At 34.9% G+C, this 27,723-nt stretch overlaps 2 protein-coding genes across 3 annotated transcripts in view; one reads left to right on the forward strand and one right to left on the reverse strand.

The window, feature by feature from the left end:
• LOC145293838 (uncharacterized) overlaps positions 1-27,241 on the reverse strand; it is a 398,476-nt gene extending 371,235 nt beyond the window's left edge. Inside the window, exon 1 of one of the 2 annotated variants that reach the window (XM_080140504.1) lies at positions 26,301-27,241. The gene's annotated coding sequence lies outside the window, so the exon portion shown is untranslated. The remainder of the gene's footprint in view (positions 1-26,300) is intronic. The other variant, XM_080140505.1, reaches the window with a different exon arrangement.
• Positions 5,199-19,743, forward strand: LOC145294179 (uncharacterized). Its single transcript, XM_080141286.1, has 2 exons — positions 5,199-5,255; positions 19,237-19,743. Exons 1-2 carry the CDS (start codon positions 5,199-5,201, stop codon positions 19,741-19,743), a joined length of 564 nt encoding a protein of 187 aa, XP_079997412.1.
• Positions 27,242-27,723: the final 482 nt, after the last annotated feature.

The raw sequence follows: 27,723 nt of genomic DNA on the forward strand, positions 1-27,723 counted from the left end.
TTTTATTTACCATCACTAAAAAGAAAAAAAAAAAAAAACATTCATATTGTGTAAAAACACTGAACCAACATACACTTGAGTAAAAAGAAAATTAAGAGTTTCTTTGGAAAAAGGGGTGGGGCATTCAGTTTGTCCGATTAAACTCATTAATGTTCGCCAGTCTCAGAAGTCTTTAATGAAACTGAATTGATGACGTAAGTAATGAAACTTTGTTGGAGACCTATTCCTAAAAAGATTGAGAATTTAGAGACCTCCAAAGCTTGCCATAAAATTAGTGGTATCGTCATTTTGTGCAAACATTCAATATCGACGTACGATCAAAAATGTAGAATATGAATAATAAAAGTAACATCTTTGCTATTTTCTTTTGTTAGATTGAGATTTACAAATCTTATATTTAATAAAAATTAAAAAATATAAATATTTATATATTTTTCCGCTAGATTAATATTTTCTATTTATATTAGCAATATAAATAAAACACTTTGGATAATCACAGATTTCAAGGGGGTTCTGTTACATTCGTCATAATTTAAAAACCAAAGCACTTCAAGTGCTCAAAATACCACCGTTTTGTTCGGAAATGAAATACTTTCAAATGAATTAGAAGTGATAAAAATGTTATAAAACGACGTTTTTGGTAAGATTTATTTCAGACTTCATTTAAATAGTATAAAATTTACAATAATATCAACTTAAAGTTATATATAGGGCAACGGGTTAATTATGTGATGCTCTTTGGATGTACCTATAGTGCAGAATTGTAAGATGAAAAATTGAATGACAAGCTTATTTCTTTTAATTAAAAATACTTGCTTCCAGATGTCTTTTCAATCACTAGAGGTATATGAATTATACAGACATTAAAAAAAATTGATATTGAAAAGAATCTTTTTTAAAAGATCAGTATACATAAAATAGAAATAAAACGTCTGGTAAAGTACACTTTAAAAAGATGCCACTCAACCATGTTTTTTTTGTGTGTATTTTAAAGAGTCAATCTTTGTTTTCCAATTAATTGGATAATTATATAAAAGGTCAAATGTAATTATAAATGCATAGTTTTGTTTTTTTAATTTACCTCATTTAGTTCTGTTTCTTTATTTTTAGATTCCAGTATCCTTATCTGACATTAGCAAAAGAATAGAATTAGGAACTTTTGCATTTGAAGTTCTAAAAGAAAAGATATGAACCAGGACGAACATATCAATGACTGAAGTTAAGACTACAATTTATTGTTTCTATATGAAAGTGAAACACGAAATATGAGGCAGAACATGAAAGGGAGCTTAATATCTTTGAAATGAAATGCAACTTGGAATAAATTTGTAACTTAGATGGAGAAATGCAAATATGAGAAAAAAGCATAAGAAATTCATATACAACATTATATAAAAAATGAACACGGTTTGAAGAAGTTTCTTACATACTCCAGCTATGTAAAGAAATATCAAGGAGATTGAATTCAAGAAATATTGAGAGGACGATCACAAAAAAAATGATTGGGATGACCAGATAAGGTTGGAAGCTAGTGTGTCGCTTCTGACAGCTGAAAGACTGGCTCAAAACCTATTAAGCGTCCAAGAAACACCGAAAGGTAAATCTGTCAGAATGTTTTTGAGGAAATAATGCAAGATATAAGCTGCTTTGGATTGGAAATGAAAAGGGAATCGATAGTATTGGTCTTTTTATTGTAAATAAATGGAGGTAACAGACCAAACTTGTGGGTGGACAAAAGACAGAGTGACAAGGTAATGTAATGGGGAAATTGAAAAGTGTATTAAGGAAAAGCAAAAACGATGGAGCAATAGAGTAAAGTGAATAAGGATATGCATCCAATGGAAAAGGCAGCAGCAAGAGGCGTAATGTACAAAGCCAAGATGGAGACAGAGAAAGCTAGATTTTAGATATTAATGACAAGAAGAACGAAGTATTCAGCCTTGCTTAAGAGCAAAAACAAATATGGATATTGTTGGAGAGAAGTGCATTCAAAATGGCAATGGGGGTTAGCAACAAATGAATAGGATAAGAAGAGTGCTTAGAAATACCATTATGAGAACTTAGTTTCATGGAATCGAGAAAATATACAAGTTACAAATCAGTATCTAGTCAAACTGTAAGAATATAGGAAGCTGTAAGATGAAGAAAGGTAAGGTTGCAGGATTGCAAATATTGTTACAAAAATGTTGAAGACTGCATGTAAACCATTTCTCAAATTTCAATAAATCACAAGACTTGAGAAATTAGATTAGAAAGTGGTAGTACGAAAAGACTAGGATATTAAAACAGCTGTATATTACTACAAAACTACAAGAACTGACTAACAGACTTCAAGTTGATGGATCAGGTTTTTAAAGTAGTCCAGAAAAGAAATGAGCAGCAAATAAGCCAGATAAGTTTGAATAAAATGCAGTTTTGTTTCATGGCAGCATGAATTACCACTGATGCGATATTTCTCCTAATACTAATACAATAGATGTATTTTGTTTTTGTGGATTTGGAGAAATCTTAATAGAGATGTTTGGTGGGTTTTTGCATAATGAAGAGGCAGTAAGGATAGATAGAATGTTGAAGTAATGTACAGAAACGCTCAAAATTATGTTAAAATTAAGCGTATGACACTTAATGACAATTTTGCTATTAAAATGGCAGTGTCAGAGTGGCAGTGACAACTTTACCTACGACACTTGGCCTGAATGTTGGCTAACATGTGCATTCGTTTCTGTACTACCATAACATGTCAGACATTTACTACATGCCTCATTCAGGAGGGAAACAAATGCAGAACAACTGCTGATTCAGACATGAGCCATCATGACTGACAATGAAATCTCTGCAGAATTGGCCATTGCTTCCATCTGATGAAGATCTTCAGAATCAAAGGCACGTGTTGAGGTTAAGAAAGTTGCTTGCTACACAAGTGGTCATCCTGATCACACAGCGAGGGATTCTATACAAACGTTGAGAATTCACATTTGTTTGCACGACCGTTTAGAATGAGATCAAATGTGTCGTTATTTTTATTTTTTTTCTGCTATTATTCAACAGCTGAGCCCTACAAGATGCGCACACGCATGTGGGCGTTTTTTGAAGCAAGTAATTTTCACACTTGTGACAATTTTCTATACAACAACATACATTGCTTTTCATTTGTATCCTCAAAGCATTATCCTGAAGGTTTTCTATTCATGGTTCTTAAATGCTGTGTTAAATGCTGATTTACTGCTTGCCTGTGAAATAATTAAAAGGCACACATGTTAAGTTAAAGACTCTGAATAAAAGCTATGGAAAGTAAAGGCCTGAAGGTGAATGTTACCAAGATCAAAGTGATGATCAGTGATTGTAATGTTTGTTGAACAAAACCCTTTATTTACTTCACGGGGGGGGGGGTAGCATGATCTCATTCCGTTAGATATGACTGGATAAAGGTTTTAAGTCATTCGCAATTGTATTGATGATGAAAACTGTAGTTCAACAATTTCAAATCATATGAAAATCTAATCCTCATCTTAAAAATTCAGAAACCTAACCCTCTTGCTCAGTTCATGAAAAGGAAGTTAAATGCAACTCGACTGTTTTGTCATACTTATAAACATTGGGTATACTGCTAGGTTGAGAGATTATTGCAAGTAGGAAGACAGGAAAACTTTTATATGAAGAAAGTATAGTTAGGGAGCAAACTATTGAGGTTGTTCAGAAGTTTTATCTTGTTGATATTGGAGTATGAGGAGGAGCTTGTTCTAATGCGATTGTAAGTGTTAGGGAGTGGAGGGAATAAGTTCAAAGATCTTACCATGACTAATGAGAAGAGTATTATCACTAGACATGTGTATGATGATATATGGAAGTGGAACCTGGCCAGTAAAAGCTGAGGAAATGTGTTGCACAGACAGAAATGATACAAGAATGACACAATGGATGTGTTAAAGGGAGTCTTAGATGTGGAACATTAAATCTGAACTGAACGGAGAGATGTATGAAAAACAAGAACCTGTTGGTTTGGTCAGATCGAAAGAATAGAGTTCTTAGGTTACAACTAGTCGTATGACGATTAATCAAAATCGGAATTGTTAATCGTAAGACTCGTGTATTTTGGGGGTATCAAAATCGCATCGTTAAAATATACCTTAGATTTACGATTCTTTCATTACGATTCTCTTACATTTTTAAGTTGAACTGTTTGGTTGAAGTGAGATTAATGCTCTCAAAAATTTATAAAAACGTCATAGAACTTTTCATAACATATTTAATATGATGTACAAGAATTTTATTGACTACTTTAAATGTAATCTTTATCTTAATGAGTTTCGAAATTTCTTTGAATCTTTTTCTTTAACTTACTGTTATATTTCACCATTTCGTTTCGTCATAAATGCTTCTCTACATTAAAAACTAACCTTGTGTCTAACTCAGCCCTTATTGGGAGGCAAGTAAATAAGTAATATGATGCCCGAAAAATGTTTTTCAACCACCATAAAAGTATTACAATACATTTAAACCCTGAAGAATTTCCGCCATGCGCACTTGTTCTAAGTTAACTAGCCACTACTTGTGTTTCAAACTTTTAAAAAAAAAAGAAAGAAAGAAAGAAAAGAAAGAAAGAAAAGAAAAAAGAAAGAAAAGAAAAAAGAAAGAAAAGAAAAAAGAAAAGAAAAAAAGAAAAAAAAGAAAAAAGAAAAAAGAAAAGAAAAAAAGAAAAAAGAAAAGAAAAAAAAGAAAAAAGAAAAGAAAAAAAAAGAAAAGAAAAAAGAAGAAAAAAGAAAAGAAAAAAGAAGAAAAAAGAAAAGAAAAAAGAAAAAAGAAAGAAAAAAGAAAAAAAGAAAAGAAAAGAAAAAAGAAAGAAAAGAAAAAAAAGAAAAGAAAAAAAAAAGAAAAGAAAAAAAAGAAAAAAGAAAGAAAAGAAAAAAGAAAGAAAAGAAAAAAGAAAGAAAAGAAAAAAGAAAGAAAAGAAAAAAGAAAGAAAAGAAAAAAGAAAGAAAAGAAAAAAGAAAGAAAAGAAAGAAAGAAAAAAGAAAAGAAAGAAAAGAAAAAAGAAAGAAAAGAAAAAAGAAAAGAAAAAAGAAAAAAAAGAAAAAAAAAGAAAAGAAAATAAAGAAAATAAGCGTTTTAAAATAGCAAAAACACTAAATTAAAAGATTTTTTCCCTACCACTTCTTACGAAATCTTAACAGGCTCACAAAATAACTACCAGCAGCAAAATGACGCAACATAATTTTGCAATCGAGAAGATGATACGACCTGCCTTAATCAACCAGGTAAGTGCGCTTTTCAATGTGGAGTCTATTTTTCAGAGTTCTAAACTATGTGAGAATAAAATTCTTATAAACTTTAAATTGCAAATATTATTACTTTACTTATTTCGAGTTTGACTTAAAATAGTAAAATTATTTTAATTACTTTAGATCTGCCTTTTAAATTGCGGACTTGGGGTTTTGTATTTTGATGTTGCTTAAAATTGTAAGATCGGGATTTTGTTTCGTTTTAATTTTGCCTAAAGTTGCAAAATAAGATAGTTACTTTTATAAATTGCCGTTAATAAAAAAAAGAAATTATCATACATATTAAGTGCTTATTGCCCCATTTTGAAATAGTTAATTATGAATATGATATTTACTTAATTTAAAATTTGTTTTTAATAAAAGAAAAGCAATTTCCATATTTAAAATTATAACAGTCGCTGTAGATTAAAGATATAAATTCCTACTGTGGTTAATTTAATTATAATTTTCAACAAGTTTAAAGTTTAAGTTTAAAGATTAAAGTTTACCTTGCATTTATTTTCCTCTGCATGGTGGCTCGCACCATTTTAAAATAGAGATTTTTTTCTCTTCTCTAAAAACATTTACTGCGAACCTATATTTTGAATACTTCTTAGAGAATGGGATTATTTTCTCTTAAATAATTTAAAACAAAAAATATTTTTGTCTATTTTTAATTTAATTGACTTGCCTATTTAAATATGAATTGGCTGGGGAATAGGTATTATTCTCTTTGTATTTTTTCTTGTCTGTTCCATCTTGTGGATATTGCCTGGTCTTGTTTAGCAAAGGTCTTTTATAATTTCCTTTCTTCCATTTCACGTTAATTTTGTTGTCACTAATTTACATTCATTCTCAGCCTACATGACAGTTCTAATAATCATAATGAAATCTTCGAAGGATTTATTTACTAAAATGGAAGCTAAAAAGTGCTGTATTACGACCACAGTGAAATGGCCGAATGTTAATTCCTCCCTGACCATGATTGAGTCGAGAGTAGCGGACATGGAAAAATGACTAAATGAATTGGAGAACTTATATGACCAGATTTTTGGGTACACGGTCCTGATTGATTAAATCAACTTATCAACTGACCCCTATCCCCCTTGCTTTGTCTTGATGACACCCACAAAAAAAATTATATCCCGTATGTTCTCTAATGATTCCTGTACTGACGAGAACGATACCAACTATGTCTGATTTCTCATCATTAACAAGAGCCATAAATGTCCTGGAGAAAGTTTTACAATTCTGTGATAAGGTGAGACACACAGATACCAACCACAGAGCTAAATTGTTGCTCTTTTCCTGTATGCAAAAGGGGAAAAAATCCCTACCAGCCGAAATATTTGAACCAACCTTCAAAAAGGGCTGTGCCTCAAAGGGTATTAGTTCTTGGTTTGTTTATTGATAAGGATGGTCTGTTGCAAACTAAAGGACGTATACAAAATTCCAACATCCACCTCTTTGTAGTTAATTTTTTATGCTTTTAGGAAAACATTGTTTAACTGAATTGGTAATTAAAGAGGCACATTTAAATTGTTGCCATCTGCAAACCAATTGAACTCTTTCCAAGTTGAAGTTATCTGGTTTCTGGATTTCCCAAGGGAGGTAATCGGTAAAGAAAATTTTCCATAATTGTAAAAATTCAATTTGTTACCATATAAAGCACCCTCAATCTGTTTAGTGTTCCTACGCATGTTTATTTGGACAATGCAAAGGCTTTCTTAGCAGCCGGCATCATGTTATCCAAAAATCTTCATTTCGGACAAATTCAAAGAAAAGTTTAGTTCAGCTTTAGTCATCTCACCATTCGTTGTTATCCGACTTCGCAAGGAGATGCATAGGAGAAGATGATAAAAACAAGCAATGTTTGAAAAAATTAATAGCTAGAAAAGAAGTTAACTATTTTGACTTCTTAAATATCCTTTCTGATGTGGAAAAAGTGATTAATGATCAACTGCTTACATAAATTACTGCTTCTGAAGGAGGTCTTGAAATTTTAACCATTTTTTTTTTTTTTTTTTTTTTTTTTTTTACAAACTGGTTATAATCTACATTTGTTGATCAATAATTATGAATCGGACGATTTGTGTCCTGATCTCCCCAGTAGAGCAAAACTTTGCAAACTCTGGAATTGAGACACAGGTATATTGAAAACTTCAAAAAGATATGGCATAACGATTACTTGTCCTTGAGAGAGGTTGATACTAATATATCAGGCAATCATCCGCAGGTGTTAGGAGAAATTTTGTTAATTAAATCTCCAAATAAACCTTGACTCTTTTAGAGTCTTGGCAAGATACTTAGCCTCATTAATGGGAACGATGGCAAAGTTCGCTTAACCTATGTATTAACAGACAATTGCAAACAGGTTCATTCTTTAAAACATTTATTTCCCTTGGATTTAAAGGCCGTTTCTGCATAGTCTTCAGCAGAATTTATGGAGGAAGGTGGTCCCTTCTTTCCAACTTGTTCCATTGTAGATGACAGATCATCTATGGATGACACTTGTGACAGTGGTATCATTTTTACTGTGTTTGGGTGGAACAGCAGGATACTCCTAGGGAATGGATTTGTCCGAATTGTTCAGAAAAAGTATTACACTAAGCTTTTAATTTCAGAATCTATTAAGTGGTTATTTAACTCAGTTTCAAGTTAGGATTCTTGTTAATATATTGGTAATCTAGTTAAAACTAGGTTTATTGGCAATAAATTCATTTATCATAGCAGACAGAAACATCTATTTTTTAAAAAAGGGAACTATAATAGTTAGTAGAGTCCTTGTGAGCACCCAAATTATTTACTTCTCACCTAATTGACAGTCTAATACATATTTACCTTGTATTCAATAATTGGAGAAAAGTAATGGATATCCATTACTTTTTCTTTGCTTCTTTGGCAGTGTGTAAGAAATTACATGACTTGAATCACATCACTTCATTGGTTGAGTGAATTAACACATTGTTTTAATTACAGCCTATCTCATTGGTCGATTTGAATTTTAACCTACAAACTCAGGTATGTTTAAACTGAAAACTTTAGTCTGAGCAAATATTTCATGCATGGGGACTCATTTTTAATTCCTTATTTAATTTAAGGATTTGGCACCCAATATTATGTTACTTTTGAGAAAATTTAACCTACTTTTAAGTTTTCTTTTCTTGAAATAATACCTTTCTAATCAGCTAAATATTTGGACTTTGGTTTACTTCTTTGACAGAATTTTCTGCCTTTTTCTATTGGAACATTGCTCAAATGGACCTAAAGACATGGACTAATGATAATCTTCTCAGAAGATTTTTTTCTACCACTTCTTATTAAGTCTTAACTTCCAGGCCTGGCTGAGTAGCAAAATGACAACAATTTTGTAATCAAAAAGATGAGACGACTTGCCTTAATCAACCAGGTAAGTGTGCTTTTTGAGGCGTATTCTTAGCTCTACCGGAGTTCTAAACTATGTGAGAATTAAATTCTCACAATAAGTTTATAATTTTCTAGTTAATGACAAGGAACCTTTTGTTTTACTTTGTTTGAATAAACTGTAAAATAAAGTGGTTATATTCAAGATTGCGTGTTCTTCATAACTTTCGGTTTCTGTTGCAAGATATGGTCCCTTCTGATTGATGATAATTTTCATCTCCTACCTTTTCCCCATGTTAATTGCTTTCATGTCCATTTGACCATGTCTTATTATCCAACCAAATGTACAACAGAAACCGAAAGTCAAAGAGAAAACCAAATAACGTTTGTTTTTTGTTTTTTTATTATTAGTAAAAGAAAAAAGTGGAGTATATTGTGAGAATTTTATTCTCATATATTAGAATTCTGGCAAAGTAAAAAATAGACACAACTATCAAAAGCATACTTACCTGGTTGATTAAAGCCAGTCATCTCTTTTCGATTACAAAATTCTAATGCATGTCATTTTGCTACTCAGTCAAGCCTAGTAGTTAAGACTCCGTAAAAAGTGGTAAAATATCTTCTGTAAAGATTTTCAATAGTTCTTGGTTTGGATCCATTTAATCAAACTTCTGATAGAAAACGAGGCATATAATTCCGTCAAAGATGTAATCCCAAAATCAACATTCTTTGCCGATTAGAAAGATGATATTACATCAAGAAAGAAACTTCTACCTTAGTAAGTTAAATTGTCTTAAATGTACCATGACAATTGAGCGCCAAAAGGCCTTTAAATTAAGGAGAGAAACGAGTTCATCGTGCATGAAAGATTTGCTTGGACTGGTTTTCAAAAACGAGGATGCCAAATTGATTTGTTTTACTTGTAAACAACAATATTCAAAATGGCAATCAATGAATTTAGGGGCAAAATATCGGAAAATGAACATCTTTATATCATAAAAACTACTTGCCAGCAACAATTTAAAAAAAAAATTTTTTTATTACATTTTCACCCCAAACAAGGCACAGTGCCATTTTGATGTAGGAAGCTACTTTCAGGGACACAAGTTGCAGGGATACTATGTAGGGAGTTGAGCAGCAAGATGTCTGTTCACATTACACTTGAACTTCTGTATGTCAGTACAGTTGGGGAAGCAAGAACCCAGTACAGAATTCCAAAGTCTAGCAGTTCTGGGGAAGAAACTATTAGAGTAGAAACTTTCTTACATCTTGGGATCTGTGTAAGACTTTGCTGCTTGTCACGAGTATTTACATCAAAGGGGTACAAGGGCTTGTAATTCGTCAGAGCATCCACCATTAAAATGCATTTCGTTGGTGGGACAGAGGTTGAAGCTTAGATGACAGTTCATGACCTATCAGGTTGGCGACTCTTTTGAACCCGGTTAAGAAAGGGAGAGACTAGTAGCAGATGGACCAGCTCAAATGTGACAATACTCCATACATGGGCGAATGGTAGCCTTGTGGAGGTACAGGATACTTTCAGGCGTAAGTAACTTTCTTCGCAGCAGTCTTGGCAATGCTCTCGATGTATCTGTTCCAACTCATGCTCGCTGTGAATGTTTTGGAGTTTTAACAAAGTACTTTCCAGTTAATGTGTCTTTAGCCATAGCCTTTGGTGGTTGAGAAGGTTTCTTACAATTATTAAACGAAACGAGCTTAGTCTTGGCAGCATTAAACATTACCATCCATTTTTAACCCCATTCCACTACAGGTTGGAGGCCTTCCTCTAGGGTTTCCACCATTGCCTTGGATGTGTGTTCATTTGTTTTCCCCTCATTCCTGTTATAAAGCATAGTGCCCATTTATTATTTATAAATATCAGGAATAATAAAGGTCCAAGGATCGACCAGAAGTGTGCCAGCATTTATGTTATATTGTTTAGAAATATGAACATTGAGGACAACCTGGATTCTTCTCATATTTAATAAGGATTTAATTATGTTAAGTATTCGTCCAGTAATACCATACTCATGATTTTAATAAGACTATCATGCCAAACCCTGTCAAAAGCCTTAGATATATCTAGGGCTACTGACCTCCTCTCCCTTGCCTTATCCAGTGCATGATATATACGTTCAGAGATTACAGTTAAGATATCTGCAGTAGAACGAGCTTGCCTAAGTCCATATTGATGGTCAGACAGAAGTTTAGCAACTGTAAGGTGGTGGACTAGAGCTTGATTAATTTTGGACTCAAATATTTTGGTGAAAAAAGGGGGAGGCTAATGAAGCGATAATTTAATGAGTCAGTTCTTTCAGAATTCTTGTAAACTGGTACCACAGAAGCAGTTTTCCAACAGTCAGGGAAGAAAGATTCATTAAGGCATTTGTTGAAAAGTTTGGAGAGAATTGGAGCAACCTCAGTGGAGCATTTATTCAATAGCACAGCTGGGATAAGATCAGGTCCACGGGTAGTGTTTAGGGTTTTTATGATATCATGTACTTGAGAAGGGGTGATTTTCAGATCATCCAGTATGGTTTCTGTCTGCAAAGGAAAATCATGGAGGAAATCGTTTGCTAGGTCTAATGTAGAGTTTGAGGCAACTGACGGACAAGTATGTTAACTTTCTCGGTTACTGTGCATGATTGTTGGATAGTGAGGGATCTGTTGATTGCCTCTGATTTACTACACTGTTGTAGATTTTCTAGAAATCACAAGTTCCTAATTTCTGCGCTTCAATGCGTTTCCTGGTGGTTTCAGTATATTCTCTTAGCTGTCGCTACTTCTTTCTTACAATTACTTCTGGTTCTATAATCTTTTGTCTGCTTGTACTGGACTTATGTCAGATAATTCTGTCTGTGGTATGCATGTTGCCTCTGAGCAATGGCAGCCGTGCAAGTAGAAGTAAACAATTGGGGAGAGTAGGGTTTGCTATAGAACTTACGTATGAGAACATTTGCTTCAATTGCTGCTTTGAACCATTCAGGGATCTTATTTGCACAGTGTCCTGCAGGAAGAGGAATGATATTTGCCTATGGGGAAGCTCTGATGTGATCTCTAATGGCATCGCAGTCAGCCTTATTAAAGTACCTTGTCATTGTGAGTAATGGCTCTTCAACTTGGAGTTGAGAGTTTAAAGTAGTGGTGGGACGATTAATCGGAATCGGAATCGTTAATCGTAAGAATCGTGTATTTTGGGAGGTATCGGAATCGGAATCGCATCGTTAAAAAATACCTTAATTTTCCGATTCCTTCATTACGATTCTTTTAGTCTGATGTTGAAAAAAAGAAAAAAAATTCCTGATATTTCTAACCGCAAGAGAGAAATGTAGCATGTTATAAAAAGAAACCAAAGAAATTCATTATTAACAGGGCAATGCTTAGTGCCCCTCCCTTACAAGGTTCATTCATTCAGATCTATTGTAATCAAAACTACAAAAGAGTTAACTTGAAAAGAAGTATGCAGGGCTCTACATTGCGAGTAAAAATAAAAAAACGCTTATCTTTTTGGCGATTGTTTTTTTTACTGACAAATCTTCTAATACTGAATGCTTTTTCAACTTATATTTTCTTAAAATAAAACGAGCAAAGTCAAATTATTTAAACAGTAAACGGTTTAATAGAACAATGTACTTTTTTTTTCTTTTTTTAAAAGAAGGCTTTTGAAAGAAATATCTCTAAAATGAAATTGATTACGTTGTATTATTTCGCAAAGTTTTGACAGTTGTCGGCTTCTTTTGATGTTTCCAAAAAATCGACCCCATACCTATCTCTTCCAAACCTAAAGTTATTAAATAACCCCTTCGTTAATTCAAGGGTAATTAATTCAATTCAGTCAAGTTTTTTTTTTAATTTCATTGAAATAAAATCCATTTTTTAAATTTTTTTCTCCAGAAAGATAAAACCCTGAATTTGATTATATTAAAAGCAGAATAATATAATCTTTTTTCTAGAATTTTAAATTGAAAATTAAGTGTTTTGCGCAGTTTTTTGCCGAACGAAACAGAAATTAATATATATTTTTTTAAAAGGTTTTGTAATCAATTAATTTTTATGCCTAAATAATATTTACGATTAATTAAATAATTTAATTTTAAAAAGTATTTATGAATAGAATTTTACTTAAGACTTATAGTTTAGCAATATTGAACCGCATCAACCATGTGTGAATTGAACAGTCAACCAAAAAAAAAAAAAAATTCAAAAGAAAATGCATATTTGCATTTCATTATGTAAACTTTTATACATTGGTTTCAAAAATTAAATTCTATAAGTTTTTTTTGTTAACTACCGGTTGGTACAATTTACCGCCCCATCCCTTTATATTTTTTTCTTTTTGTCTTTTTTAGCGGATTTTTTTTTTTTTTTTTTTTTTTTTACACAGTGATCACCACTTATCAAGGCCCGGAAGCCACTCAGGGATAAGGGTTATTGCAAGTACATTACGTTAGTGTGGAGATTTGATGAAGTGTCTAATTAGGGGGGCGGTTCATTAGGAATTTGTTAACATTGGACTTGAAGACATCCAAGTTGTAGTCCGGAGGGAAGCAGGCAGACGGAACTGAGTTCCACAGGTGTGCAGTTCCAAGAAAGAAGCTTTGTTCATGGAATCCGCGTTTTGATTTAGGCACAAATATAGAGTGGGGGAAATTTTTCACAGTAGATTCAGCTAGACGGGTGTTTTTCGTGAAAGATTGGCGAGGGGGGACCAGGAATTGGAGTTCAGACGAGCACCTGCCATGAAAATAATGATCAAACAAGGATAGGCTCGCAACGTCTCTTCTGTGGGAGAGAGGTTGCAGGGTAGAGAAAAGAGCATCCCCCACTAAACCACGAAGACTATTTTGTACTCTGTCAAGGCATGATAGGCTCTTTTTGGCAGCTCCTGCCCAGATATGGCAACAGTATTCCATCCTTGGACATACTTGGCTTTTATATAGATAGAGAATTGCATCAGTAGTGAGATATCTTCTGGAGCGGTAGAAGGATCCCACCATCTTTCCAGCGACCTTGGCAACAGACTTGATGTACGTGTTCCATTTCAGATCAGGAGTAAAGGTCAAACCCAGAAGCTTGTCAAAACACGGGGCCTCACCCAGACGAGAGCCATCCATCACAATTGATGACAGATGGGGATCAGAGCGTTGATGATGTAAGGATAGGAGTTTGGTTTTGGATGCATTAAAGGTAACCAGCCACATCTTCCCCCACTGAACCACGCGCTCGAGATCAGAGGAGAGAGAATCCGAGAGAACTTTGTCATTTACAGCCTTTGATGTGTTGCCGTAGATGGTCGTGTCATCAGCATAGATGTCAACGAATGATTTAAGTATGTGTTTAGGGAGGTCATTGATGTAGAGCAGGAAGAGAGTTGGGCCCAGGATTGACCCCTGAGGGACTCCAGCATTTATATTGCAGGCCTCCGATTTTTGTCCATCTACCACTACTCTTATGAGCCTATCGGAGAGAAATGATTTAATGATAGAGAACACATTTCCAGTTATACCTTAGCTGGAAATCTTGTGAAGTAGACCCTTATGCCATACCTTGTCGAAGGCCTTTGATATGTCAAGAGCAATTGCCCTAGAAAGGAAGCCTTTGTCAAGAGATTCACTAATCCTGTGGGATATAACCGTCAGCACATCTGCGGTAGATCTTGCAGAGCGGAAACCATATTGTGTGTCACTAAGAAGGTTATTCCTGCTGAGGTGGTTGACTATTTCTCTATTTAATATGGATTCCAGCAACTTACTCATAACACACAGGAGACTTATTGGTCTGTACTGAGAGGGAGAGGACTTATCACCTGAATTCTTAAACACAGGGCAAACTGATGAGGTCTTCCAGGGGGTCGGAAAGCACTTCTCCTTAAGGCAGCGCTTAAATAGTTTCGTAAGTATGGGAGCAAGTTCTGGTTGAAGCTTTTTTAACACTATAATTGGGATGCCATCAGGGCCAGTTGCCTTACTAGAATCTAGGTTCTTGATTAGCTTGGCGACCTCATGCACGGGTATTTGTATGTTACCTAGCTTGGTCTGTGTTGTAGGAGGAAATATGGGGAGTTGATGGCCTTCGTCGCATAGGGTAGAATTAGCTGCAAAGTTCTTTGCAAATAGTTTGGCCCTGTCTGACACTGACTAGATGACCTCTGGTCCATTGATAATGGTTGGGATAGAACGCACAACGCCAAAGTCCAAAAAAAGTCTTGCATGGAAACTTTTTGAAGTTGATGAAGATGATGAGTTGAAAGCCATTTGCAAAGTCTGTCAAATTAAAATATCGCGAGGAATAAAACCATCTAACATGACCACAACCAACATGTTAAAACATTTAACTATGATGCATCCAAATAAATTGGAGGAGCAAAATAAAAAAGAAAAGGAACAAAAAATTACCAACTAGTCACTCAGAGCAGTTTTATTAGTGAGGGTCGAAATCGCAGTGTCCTTTTTTTTTTTTTGCCTACGTCACCATCTAGGTGTCACCAATTTTTTTAACCCTCCTTAACTTCAAAGAGTAAATACAATATATACAACTAAAAAATAATTTTTAAAAATGCTGATTCTATTCATGAAAAATTCTTTTAACTAGAAATTAAAACTTAGGTAAAGATAGCTGACTGACAGCAACAGGAGCACTGGTTAACTACTGAACCACGTGGAAAGGTGTGGGAGGGAGGAAAAAAAGGAAATTAAATGATGATAATAAATTATGATAACCGTCTTTGAAAGGCACTAAACTCCTAAAATTTACTTCTTTAAAATTTTAGGCGGCACTCCCCGGCGATTTTAAAGCACTCTCTCTCTCAAAAAAAAAAAAAAAAAAAAAAAAAGATTTAATTTTTAAGTTTGGAAAAGATATATTTATTATAACCGAATTCTTGTATGAAGACTGGATCTACTTTATTGGACGTAAATTTGTGAGATAAGTAATTTTTTAATGTTTAATATGTTTTTAAAGTTTCAATTATCAATTAAATTTTTTTAATTGCGTTTATTTTTCAATTTATTTAAAAAACAGGGTTTTAAATGTATTTTTCAAGGTAACAAGCTTCGAAAGAAGTCTAATAAAAAAAATCACTTAATTTTTAATTTCGACAACCCTGAGAATTTAATTATTAAAAAAATATTGAAATGTGACATTTTTTTATTTAACATTTCTATTAGTTCAATTAATTTTCTTTCAATAATTCATTTCACTCAACAAACTTCATTTTTTTTTTATCGTTTTCTGTAATTTTGGTAATTATGTTTGCTCAATTTTATCTAGTATTTCATTTGTTTTTTATAGTGGTATCATTTTTATATGTGTTCCTTTGATATACCCTATTTCAAAATTAGTTTGGCTAAACTTATTCTTCACGTTAGAAACAACGTGTAAAAGCAATGAAAAAGTAAGAAAAAATAATAGGTGTTAACTACTCCTTGTGAATTATGGAGGTCTGAAGAACTGCCGTCACAAATACAACTATCAATAGCCAAACAAAAAATCGTTTTTGAAATTCCTTTAATTGTAACTTTTCGCTATACATACCTTTTTGGTATAAAACACAAAAACTTTCGATTAATGGTATTTCTCATATATGGTCGTTAACTTTGGAAAGGTTATTTTGTATCTACGGCGCCATGTCACATGGTATATTGTTTTTTTTTTTCATTACGCACGTTCATTTATAAATTATTAAATTAAATATTTATATTTTTTATATTTAATTAGTATATATTTTCTTTCTCTTCCGCTATATTTTTTTTATTTGATTCATTAAATCTGTTAATTATGAGGACCAAAATAATGAATCGTGTGTATTTATTCTCTAATTTTCTTGTTTTTGTTCTGTTATATAAATTCTATTTTATTTGTTTTTTCTCTGAAGGATAAATTCTATTTTCTTTGAGTTTTTTTTCTGTATTCCAATTAAGTAAAATAAATTTTCTCTAAAATAAATTTTGCTAAGTTTTCCGTTTAGTTTATTATATAATAATTTTATTTAAACCAAAACACGACGGTGTACTGGTGTAGACATAAAATATCTCTTCCAAAGTTAGGGAACATATTTGGGAACTACTGACCATAAGTATAAAACTACCTGGTATATTTCAAAACAATAATTCCCTAGGAATCGGAATCGGAATCGTACTTGGTATCGGAATCGTTAATCAATATTTTCCTGGAATCGGAATCGGAATCGTATAAAAATTAGGAATCGTCCCAACACTAGTTTAGAGTGATGTCTATCACAACATGATCGGCATTTTCAAGTGGGCAATGGGCATTTGTTACACAATCCTCAGGAACTGTTCTTAGAAATGGATCCAAAAGTGAGGGTTGCTGGTCCTGACACCAAGGAGATGGGTCGGGAACGTTACTATGTGTCAAAGAATGGAATATAGAAAAGTTATAGATGATGCTACCAGCTGTGTCTGTGTAGTTAGAAGCCAAGCCAATTATTATGGTGGGCGTTAAAGTCACCAAATACATGTATTTGGGCGCTAGAGTTCCTATTTACAATGCCTCCCCATGGGACAGAGTTAGACACCAGGGTCGTTTTTTTTATGTGGAGAAAAGGAACAAAAATAAAAATTGTCTCAGTCATAAAGGATTTATCCTCCAGTGACAGAACAAGAAATTGAAGTTCAGCATCTGAAGAACAGATACTACACTGATCTTGAGCGCTAGAGTTAAGGGAGAATGCTACATCTATGCTGTCAGAGACATGATTGATTAGAGTACAGTCCTGTGTCGAGGGAGAGCGATAAAAAAAATATAAGTAGCTAATACTATGCTGTAAAGTTAGTTTAAAGCCCATGAAGGCCTGCTCATCTGATTCTAGTTTAGATTCCCTAGTCATGGAGAGGGTGCTAGACTAAGTCCGTGCATGTGTCTGTCAAAGTCCTTATTACAAATTGGAAAATAACCAGACATTTTAAAGATGTTAGAGGGGATGGAGATGTGCAAGTTAGTTTCATTTAAAACAGACCCGAATACCCCACCTCCAAAAAAGATTTTATTTTCAAGTCTTCATTTGGTCTACCAGGTCATAAATACTGTTGTATTAATTCCCAATTGAAAGTAAAATTCATGGTAACATCTATGCACAAGTACCAATCTTGTTTCAGTAATTCTCAATTCAAAGTTTTTTATAAGAATATAAAAAAAAATTTTGAAACGAATTTTTTCGTCGAGTGTTTCTAATATGGGAGATAACATAATTAAAAACTGAGCACTCCTTTCAAATGTCTTGACTTTTTTCCTTTTTGGTAAAGTGTCCAATTCGCTGAAAAAAAAAATTATAAGGAGGAGGGGGGCGGGCCTGTACGAGAGTGCCCACTCTCTAAAAATGTGTTTTACACCTTTTTTAAAACTTTTTTCCGACAATTATCATAGATAACTTAAGGGGGTTCACTTTTTCATTATAATGTTCTACTCCATTGCTACCTGACTTACTGTCCGAACGTCATAACAAGAAAGTAAGCCCCTCTTCTTAAAAGCCATTAAATTCTGTTTTGTTTTGTTCAATTTTTTTTTTCTGCTAATATGATTATAAAATCTGTAATCTATGATAATCATCGGGGGGGAAAAAAAACACATTTTTAGGGGATGGGCACTATGTCCACCTCATGTAAAGACAGTGACAAGTGTAAATGCCCCAAACATGAATCACCACCCCCTCCACCATTTCCTGCAACTGAAGCTAACTGAGAGAAACTTCAACAGTACAGGTACAAATCCAGTACCTTCAATACATGTCAGCATCAACCACTTCCTCATATGGCAGGCCCACTGATGCGGATCATGGTCGACCCCAAAGCTACACCTGTCGTGCATCACACACCTGTCTCAGTACGACTACATTGGCAGGATGAAGTGAAAGCAGGCCTAGATCATGATGTTCAATTTGGCGTTATCAAGCTCGTCCCAGTTGGAGAACCGGTCACTTGGTGACATCACAGTGGTCTGCACGAAGAATGGCACTCAGCGTTGAACCATAGGCTTCCAAGCACTCAACGCTCATGCAGTGAGGGAGACCCACCACATGCAGTCCCCATTTAATCAGGCTCGCTCTGTCCCACGCCACACTAAAAAGACTGTCTTTGATGCCTGGAACGGATATCACAGTGTACCTATTAGAGAAGAGGACAAACATCTCACCACCTTCATCACACCGTGGGGCAGGCACAGATAGAAAACTGCACCTCAAAGATACATAGCCTCTGGGGATGGCTATACCCACCGCTTCGATGAAATCTTTGCCGACATTCCTGACAAAACAAAGTGCATTGACGATGCTCTTCTTTGGTCAAACAGTATCCAGAACAGTTTCCTTCAATCCTGTAACTGGCTGGAAACTTGTGGAAAGAACGGTATCATCTTGAACCTGGAGAAATTCATCTTTGCTCAAGACACTGAGAGTTTGCTGGCTTTGAAATTACTCCAGACAGCGTGTGACCATGTAGTCACTACCTTGAAGCAATCTTAGACTTTCCTTCATCGAAGAACATCATGGACATGAGATCATGGTTTGGCCTTGTAAACCAAGTATCATACGCCTTCAGCATGACTGACAGGATGCAAGCATTCAGATAACTGGGATGACACACTGGAATGTCTTTTTCAGGAGTCAAAAGCAGTCATCAGTGAAATTAAACATGGTGTCCAGATATTTGACAAAAACAAACCAACTTGCCTAGCTACAGACTGGTCGAAGAATGGCATTAGATTTTGGCTGTTCCAAAAACATTGCACATGCATCAAAACTGTGCCCTTCTGTTGCAGAGATGGGTGGAAGATAACTCTTGTTGGCAGCAGGTTCACCAGCCCCACACACGTCGAAGGTGAAGCCCTTGCAGTTGCTGACGCCTTGGAGAAAGCAAGATACTTTGTTCTGGGATGTGACAAGTTGATCATTGCAGTAGACCACAAGCCCCTGATCAAGCTTATTGGGGAAAGATCACTGGTGGACCTCCCCAATTCAAGACTTCGCAATCTGAAGGAAAAGACCCTAAGTTACAAGTTCACAATGCTACACGTGCCTGGTGCCAAACACCGTGCTACCGATACTGTATCTCGCCACCCAGTTGGAAGGCCTGACAATATGGTTCTCATTGATGACAGCCTCTGTTGATGGCTACAGCCGAAGTGAGGTGCCAAAAACCATCCCAACACTGCAGCACAAAGCCTTGGATGTTATGACTAGAGAGCCAGACACCGACTCACAATGTGGTGAAGCCATATTCTACTCATCAGCCTTGTCTTCAGTCAAATCATTGCAGTGGATCTCCTGGGACAAGATTAGAACTGCAACAGCCAGCGACGAGGACATGTTCAAGCTAGTACAGCAAATTGAAAGTGGAATGTCAGACATCCGAAATGATCTGGCGCCTTCCTTGAGAGAATACCATCAGTCCCGCAACCACCTTTCCACCATTATTGGTGTCATTATATACAAAGACAGGATAGTGGTTCCACCGTTACTGAGAAAAGATGTGCTTACAGCGTTGCACTCTGTACATCAAGCCATTTCATCCACGACATCAAGAGCAGAAACCTGTGTTTTGGCCTGGTATAAGCAATGACATCACCAAACTCAGAAACTCTTGCAATCATTGCAACCGAAATGCCCCATCTCAACCAAGTGCACCACCAATGCCACCCGTCTACCCCTTGTATCCATTTCAGTGTGTATGTGCGGACTTCTTCCACTACAAAGGCAGTAATTACCTGATGATTGTTGATACTCAAACTGGCTCATCGTTGAAAGGACACACAATGGTGCCTCTAGCCTTATTGACTGCTTACAACGCACATTTGTCACATTTGGAATAGCAGATGAGTTATCTTCAGATGGCGGTCCAGAGTTTACAGCTTCAACAACTAGAGATTTCCTGAAGACCTGGGGTGTGCATCATAGGCTCTCATCTGTAACTTTTCCACATAGCAACTGTAGAGCAGAGATTGGGGTGAAGACCATGAAACGCATGATTACAGACAACACTGGACCAAATGGTGAACTAGACACAGATGCCTTTCAGCGTGCCATGTTGCAGTATCGAAACACTCCAGACAGAGACACAAAATTATCTCCAGCAATGTGTGTCTTTGGGCGGGAGATCCAAGATTTCATCCCAATCTTGCCTCGCTGCTACAAACCTCATGAGACATGGAGTGACACACTTACTGAGAGAGGAAGCTTCACACAACCGGCACATGAAAACTGCCGAACGCTTAGCTGAACATACAAAGTGGCTGCCACCTCTCAGAGTGGGAAACCAGGTCAGGATCCAAAATCAAACTGGCCCTTGTCCAAGAAAATAGGACAAAACTGGAACTGTCATTGAAGTTCATCAATATGACCAGTATGTTGTACGCATGGACGGATCAGGCAGAGTGACATTACGCAACAGAAAGTTTCTACAAAAGTACATGCCGGTGTATTCCCCTCCTGAAAAACATACCATCGACCATGATTTGAGATATCACTTCAAAAGAGGAAATCCCAACCCACCTACACCAGTGAGTGGGATACCAATAGCCCCAGCTGTTCCATCTCAGACTGTCACAGACTCAAAACTACAGGACAACAGTGGGCATGCACCCGCTTCACCAAGTCATTGTTCACCTCATGTCTGTATTACACCAGCTGAGCAAGGTTGACCACCTCATGTCACTCAGCCTAAAATCACCAATGCCATCAGTCTTGGACAGACCACCACCAGTGGATGACAGTCAACCTCCCACGCCTGCATCTACCAGGCCACCTCCCACATCACAGGCTCCAACGCCTCCATCCACGGTATCAACTACACCGAGAAGGAATGTGACACCTAGAGTAAGACCAGAACAACTTTCCTTCGACCAGACTCCAAGATGCTCCAGTCGCCCACAACAAGAACCAAAGTGGCTCAGTGATTATGAACATTAAACGGGGCAGAATAATCCCCGAACCAGAGGGCAGTCTACCCAATGATTGTTCATGACTGTCTCTTAATTTTATGTACAAGCAGTACACTTATTAATTCTTATTTTAATTTCATTTTCCCCACATGATTTGAGGTCATAGTGCAAAGACAGTATAAAGACACTATCTATTAATTTGTGCTTTGAAAAGAGCATCATCCTATCTGTAATCATCACCAGTAACATACATTAAATCAGTCATTCAGAATACTCTCAAATGACTCGGGGAGGGACAGAGGATAGTATATCACATAATCATAATCCATCCATTAGTGCATCTTAGATTTATCCAACAGATAATTGAATTGTTATGTTATACCCATGTTACCATAATATCATTGTTTGTTTCAGACCTCCATCATTGAATAAAGTTATTATCTGAAAATAGTATTGCCCTACTTATCTACTCGTACAGATCTGCCGGGGAGAGGTGGATGTAATACTCGTCTAAAAAAAAAAAAAAAAAAAAAAAAAATTGATCGTGATGTGCGAGTTTTGGAATATTTCATCTTCGTTCCGTGACAGACTTTTCTGTATTTTTACTTTTAATTGCTGCCACTATTAAATTGTAATTTATCGGCTTTCCCCCTTTATTTGTAGTCTTCCTTCCCTTCCAAACACACAAAGGCAATTTGAATCGAACTCTTAACCCTAACCTTAAATCAAAAAATCGGAGTTTTCGTTTATTTGCTTACTAGCGGAGAGGGGAGGGGGCATGTCCGGTTGTAAAATACGCTTAAATATATATTCATACAGATTTTGTATTTATTACGGAGCCAATTCTCTATTTAATATTATATTGTACCTGATATAAAACAAATTTCAAAAGATTAAAATATGATTTCGACCCCATCAGCTAGAATTGAAACCGAAGCATTCAGCGCCGCCGCTCCAATCGCGTTCCCCCACGATCGACAGATAAAAATGATTTAAAATTAAACCATTTGAAGATATGAATGAATTTGTGCATGCGCAACAGTAATAGAAATGTAAGCAAGTTGAAATGAACGTTTTCCATTTCAACGCCGATTTTTTTTTTTTTGTACGGGTGCGCGTTATTCAGCCATCCAAAGATTTTGCGCGTTATAAACCATCCTTGATGTACGCGACTCGTAGTTTAAGAGTATCTGTTTTTGTTTTTGTTTTTTTTTTGGGGGGGGGGTGCTTGTTTGCTTTTTTTTTTTTTTTTTTTGCTTTTATAGATTTTATCAACTCAGTCTGCAGTCAAGTGGTTGTTGTTTGGTTTGTTTTATTTTTAAAATTAACATTGATTTTACAAAGAAAAACGTCAGATCGGGGAGGATTCTATAAAAATAATACGTGTTCTATGGGTTTGTATTACAATCCACAGAGGTATGAAAAAGTGGTAAAAAAAATTTTTTTTTTAATATAACAAATGCTATCAAAGGCAAGATAAGTTACTCTTCAACCTATCTGGGAAAGTTTTTAGTAGTTTTACTCGCTTTAAAACGTTTAATCAGTTCGAAAAATCATACAGTGTTTATCATGCCAAAAATACAAATGGCGGCGAGCTCTATTAAATACATTTTAGTTTGGGAAAATGAGTTAAAACTAAAAAAAATGATACAAAATAGTTAGAACCCCACGGCCCACCGAATATGTCAGCCTATGTCACGGTAACATATATTGAGTGGGGTTTTGTATAATTTTTGCGGGGTTTGTATTACTGCACACAGATTCGATAAAGTTGTCAAAAAAACAAATATATAACAAATAAATGTTATCAAAGGCAAGATAAGTTACTTTTCTTCCAAATTGGATATATATTGTATTTTTATTCAATGTAACATTTTTATTCAGCTCGAAAAATATACAGTGTTTCCCGATGTATTGGAAAATTTAAAATGGTTCCCGCCCGAGTCGCCTGACTCTCTCTAACACGATAAGTTTGGTTAAAGGTGTTATAAATAATAAACTAGACAAAATACTGTTGGAAACTCGTTCAAATGTTACCGTGACATAGGTTGACATATAATCGGTGGGTTTTTAATAGTATTTTGCCTAGTTTATTATTTATAACACCTTTTCCCAAACTTACCGTGTTAAAGAGAGAGTCGGGCGCCATTTTAAATTTTCCAATACATCGGGAAACACTATTTTTCGAGCTGAATAAACATGTTACATTGAATAAAAACACAAAAATATATCTAGTTCGGCAGAAAATTAACTTATCTTGCCTTTGATAACATTTATTTGTTATATATTTGTTTTTTTGACAACTTTATCGAATCTATGTGTAATACAAACCCGAGTAATTCTATAAAATACCTCCCTTCAAAAAAAGATTCTTTGAATAGTACGGGATTACTCAGTAGTGGCGCCTCAGACTTATTCTTATTTTCGTATAAATCTGCGTAGTACGGCTGTTTTGACCAGCTTAATTCGGTTGTTGGCATTGGTTCCCACAGTTCTCTTTAATCAGATACTCACAGGAGAACCACGTGAAGTTTGTCAACAGCAGAATTCGATCTAGGCATGCTAGATCTTCAGTCAGTTTTTATTGGTGCACTTTATCACCACTTTCCGCCCGGCGCCTGAAACGAACAATAAAACAATCATCGCCGAAAGGAGGTAATACCCGGGAAAAGATGATTGAACAGAACCATACTTCACTTATATAAACCTGAAGGTCAACTGGCCATTTGGTATTTATGCAGAATACGGACTGGTCTATGAGGGAATTTACAAGTTAATTCAATTTTAACGTATCGTTTGTTTATTAAATTGTTCCTATATACTTTGCCTCCCCACGAAGGCAGAATTAGACACCAGAGTCGTTTTTTTAATGTCGAGAAAAGTAACAAAAATAAACATTGTCTCAGTCATGAAGGATTTCTCCACTAACCGAGAGTTAAAAAATTGAAGTGTAGCATAACAGATACTACACTTTGTTAGGTAAAAGCACAGCATTTTAAAAAGCCTTCCCCTCTCTACATAAAGGTGCTCCTAAATAACGTTATTATTTTTCAGCACGGTCCGTATTTTGCGTAAGTATCGACCATTTTTTTTTTTTGAAAATTTATTTTCACTTTTGCAAATAGTTGAAGAGCTTAAAAACTGCAGCATATCAATTAATCCATTCGTACAATCGACTTTTGTTTTCCATTTTATTTGAGCGTAGTTTTATTGTAAAATGTTCCAAGACATGTGTTGAATCTGTTGAAATGTGGAGAGTCTTGTACACACGCATAATAATGAATTCTAACATTAAATTATGTATGTAATCAAATGCGAAACGAGTAGAAACAGCAAAAAGGAGGGATTTTTTCCCCCATATATAAATCTTAGCTTTTTATCTTTATAGAAAATAACATAGGAGATGCGTCTCCGAATACATGTATGCAATACGAGTAATTACACATTTAGCTTTTTTTTTTCGACAAGTAAATTTTATTAAAAATATGTGTGACTGACGAAAGACTACTACGTTCGTATGCATAGAGCTTGCACAAAGACATACGCGTTTATTTATCAGACATTATTCAATTAATTGGCTCACACTCACTTCAATTATTTTTATCGAAGTGCTTTAGCTTATATATATATATATATATATATATATATATATATAGGCTTATTTAGTTGAGTTATTAAAATAAAAAAATAATTTAACAAAAAACGGCGTAAATGTGAAGAACACACAAACAAGTGCTTATACAGACTTTGAACCGAACAGACTTCTTTGAACTAAACCTTAGAGTTAGTTTAGGGTTAAAATATAGTGTTATACTTACGCATTAATGGAAACAGTTCGGTTCAAATTCTGTATAAGTACCCCCCCCCCACAGTTATTTTGTTAAGGTTCTTAACTTGAGTTAATGAAATTATAGGAGTTCTCTAAATATTAGACATATTTTCGATTTGAAAGTATTTAACGAACAGAGCAAATATTTAATTGAGCTACACAGAGGCTTCCACGTTTCATCCACTTAGAGATTAGTCAGCCTAAATGCTGAAAAATCGATACATAATGCAATATCCAACATTTAATCTGGATACATGGAATGATATATTATTCCTTGTATCCAGATTAAATGTTAGAAGACATAAAATTACGTATTGATTTTCAGTTCTTAAACTGACTTTTCGATACGGGCCGAAAGGCGGAAGCCTCCGTGTAGCTTAATTGCCGTGAATATATTTTCGCAACTCAGGTAAATTAACATCCACGGGGTAAAATAATCCAGAGAAATCTGGGTTTATAAAAGAGTACCCAATAATAAAGCTGTTTAATTTTTAAAGTTTATTTTGTTGGTTTAACAAAGTTAAAGTTCAGTTGGTTTGCAACTAGAACAACTAAAAGTAAATCTTTCTAAACTCTAAAGTTTAGAGTTTAGAGTCTAAACATATGCACATTAAGTGGATGTTCAAGTTTTTTTTTTTTTACCTTCTAACAATTATAGATTATCAAACTTACTTAAATAGAAAAGAGAATCGGATTAGGGTTAAATTATAATGGTTTTGGAGTAGTAATAAAAAATAAAAAAACTGACGAGAAAAGTTAAAATTCATTTAAGAAAATTGTTACTATAAAATTTTATATCCAATATTAGGGTGGGGCACTGGGGCACTTCTTTTCGCGTTAAACTTTTTCTTCGGTGATGGATGGATGGATGGATGGATCGATGAACGGAATTTAGGAAGAAAAAGATATATAAAACAACATTATTATTATTAAGACAAAATTTTAGAACAAAAACTTACCTTGTGTTTTTGTAATATAAGATAGCCTGTCGCTTGCTTCTTCCGGCAATGTGTAAAATCCCATGTGATCGTAAGAAAAAGAATTAACGTGGATTAATAAAAAAGAAAAAAAGATCCAACGTGAACAAGATTGAAGGCATCGACTTCGCAAAGTGGATTTCGATCGCAACAAATGCGCACACAGAAGGAAAACGTCAAAACTATAGGCAAGTGGTTGGTTGGATTGTTAGCAGTAAACAGTAACTAGTATGGGGTTTGTTTTTGAGAACATAAGAGTCTACTTGAATTTGGGAATACTTTTAAAAATCAAATATTTATAAGTAAACATTTAATATGTGCACAAGAAGAAAAAACGCATTTGTTCAATTTTTCGGATGTATTTAAAAAGAGGTACATATAGATGAATTATTTTGGACCCACGGGGTTGGCCAAAGATGACTTAGAAAAAAAAAAAAAATGAAAAATGGTGCACAATCAAATGAACAAATCCGTGCAGGTTAAAAGTCCAAAAGTTAGAGTAAGCTTTTTTTTAAAAAAAAAAAAAAAAAAAAAAGTATATATTTTCTTTTGTTTGTAGAGTTCAATTCAATTCAACAGTGCATGCTAATAACCACCTGTTTATGTCAGTGAGCGATCACTGGTAATGATATTTGTGGTCGTATTAATTAATTGACGATTATACGTATTAATTAATTGACGATTACAGTATATTATTGTGGAATAACCATTCCGTTAGTTAAAGGAGAGAACCCATGTCTTGGGTTTTGAAGTCGATATGGTAATATATCCGCATTAAGACAAGGATGTCTTTTGTCAGCTCATAGATCTGTGTGTGTACGTATTGCTGCGTCTATGGAGAAGCGTGGACTACATTGGACTAGTAATAATAAGGTTGCAGTTCTTTCGTTGGTGGTTGTAGAATCAGTATGAATAGTTGTGCTGTTGTCCATGGAATAGTATTTGTAGTAGTAGTACAGCCACCTCTCCCTCTCCCTATTTGTTATAGTAGTATTAGTAGTGCCCACTGTAGCAGCCGGAATCCGGGTTCAACTCGTGGTGAAACTAATTGGGAAAAAATCTGTTAATGAACGTGGTCAAAATAATATCTTTTTTTTTTGTTTTGTTTATTTTGTTTGTGTTTTTAAAACGTTATAGATATCGTGTACGCTACAGGTTCATAATTACCTTTTCATCCGGCCCTCGGGCCAAGTTGTAATATCGGTTCTATTCAGTTCTTAGAGAGTTGTTCTCCCAGGCATTACCGGTTGTGAAAGGAGGGGCATTGAGTTTATTGCCAGTCACCCCATTATTATGCTTGATCAGGCAATCTTTTTATAAGTAATTTTGTTACCAGACATAAATGCCTTTGTGGCTTCCGGAAATGGCAACACATCTTTTCTCACATCTAACCCTCGTGAGGAGG

Source organism: Euprymna scolopes, chromosome 15 (genome assembly GCF_053919585.1).
Source record: "Euprymna scolopes isolate OS-2025 chromosome 15, ASM5391958v1, whole genome shotgun sequence".
Taxonomy (NCBI): Eukaryota; Metazoa; Mollusca; class Cephalopoda; order Sepiida; family Sepiolidae; genus Euprymna; species Euprymna scolopes.

What these genes read in the sequence shown, in the direction of transcription:
- LOC145294179 (XM_080141286.1), top strand. Translation starts at nt 5,199, where the DNA reads ATGACGCAACATAATTTTGCAATCGAGAAGATGATACGACCTGCCTTA. An exon ending in GACCTGCCTTAATCAACCAG is followed by an intron (nt 5,256 to 19,236) that starts GTAAGTGCGCTT and finishes TGTCTTTTTCAG; the next exon opens with GAGTCAAAAGCAGTCATCAG.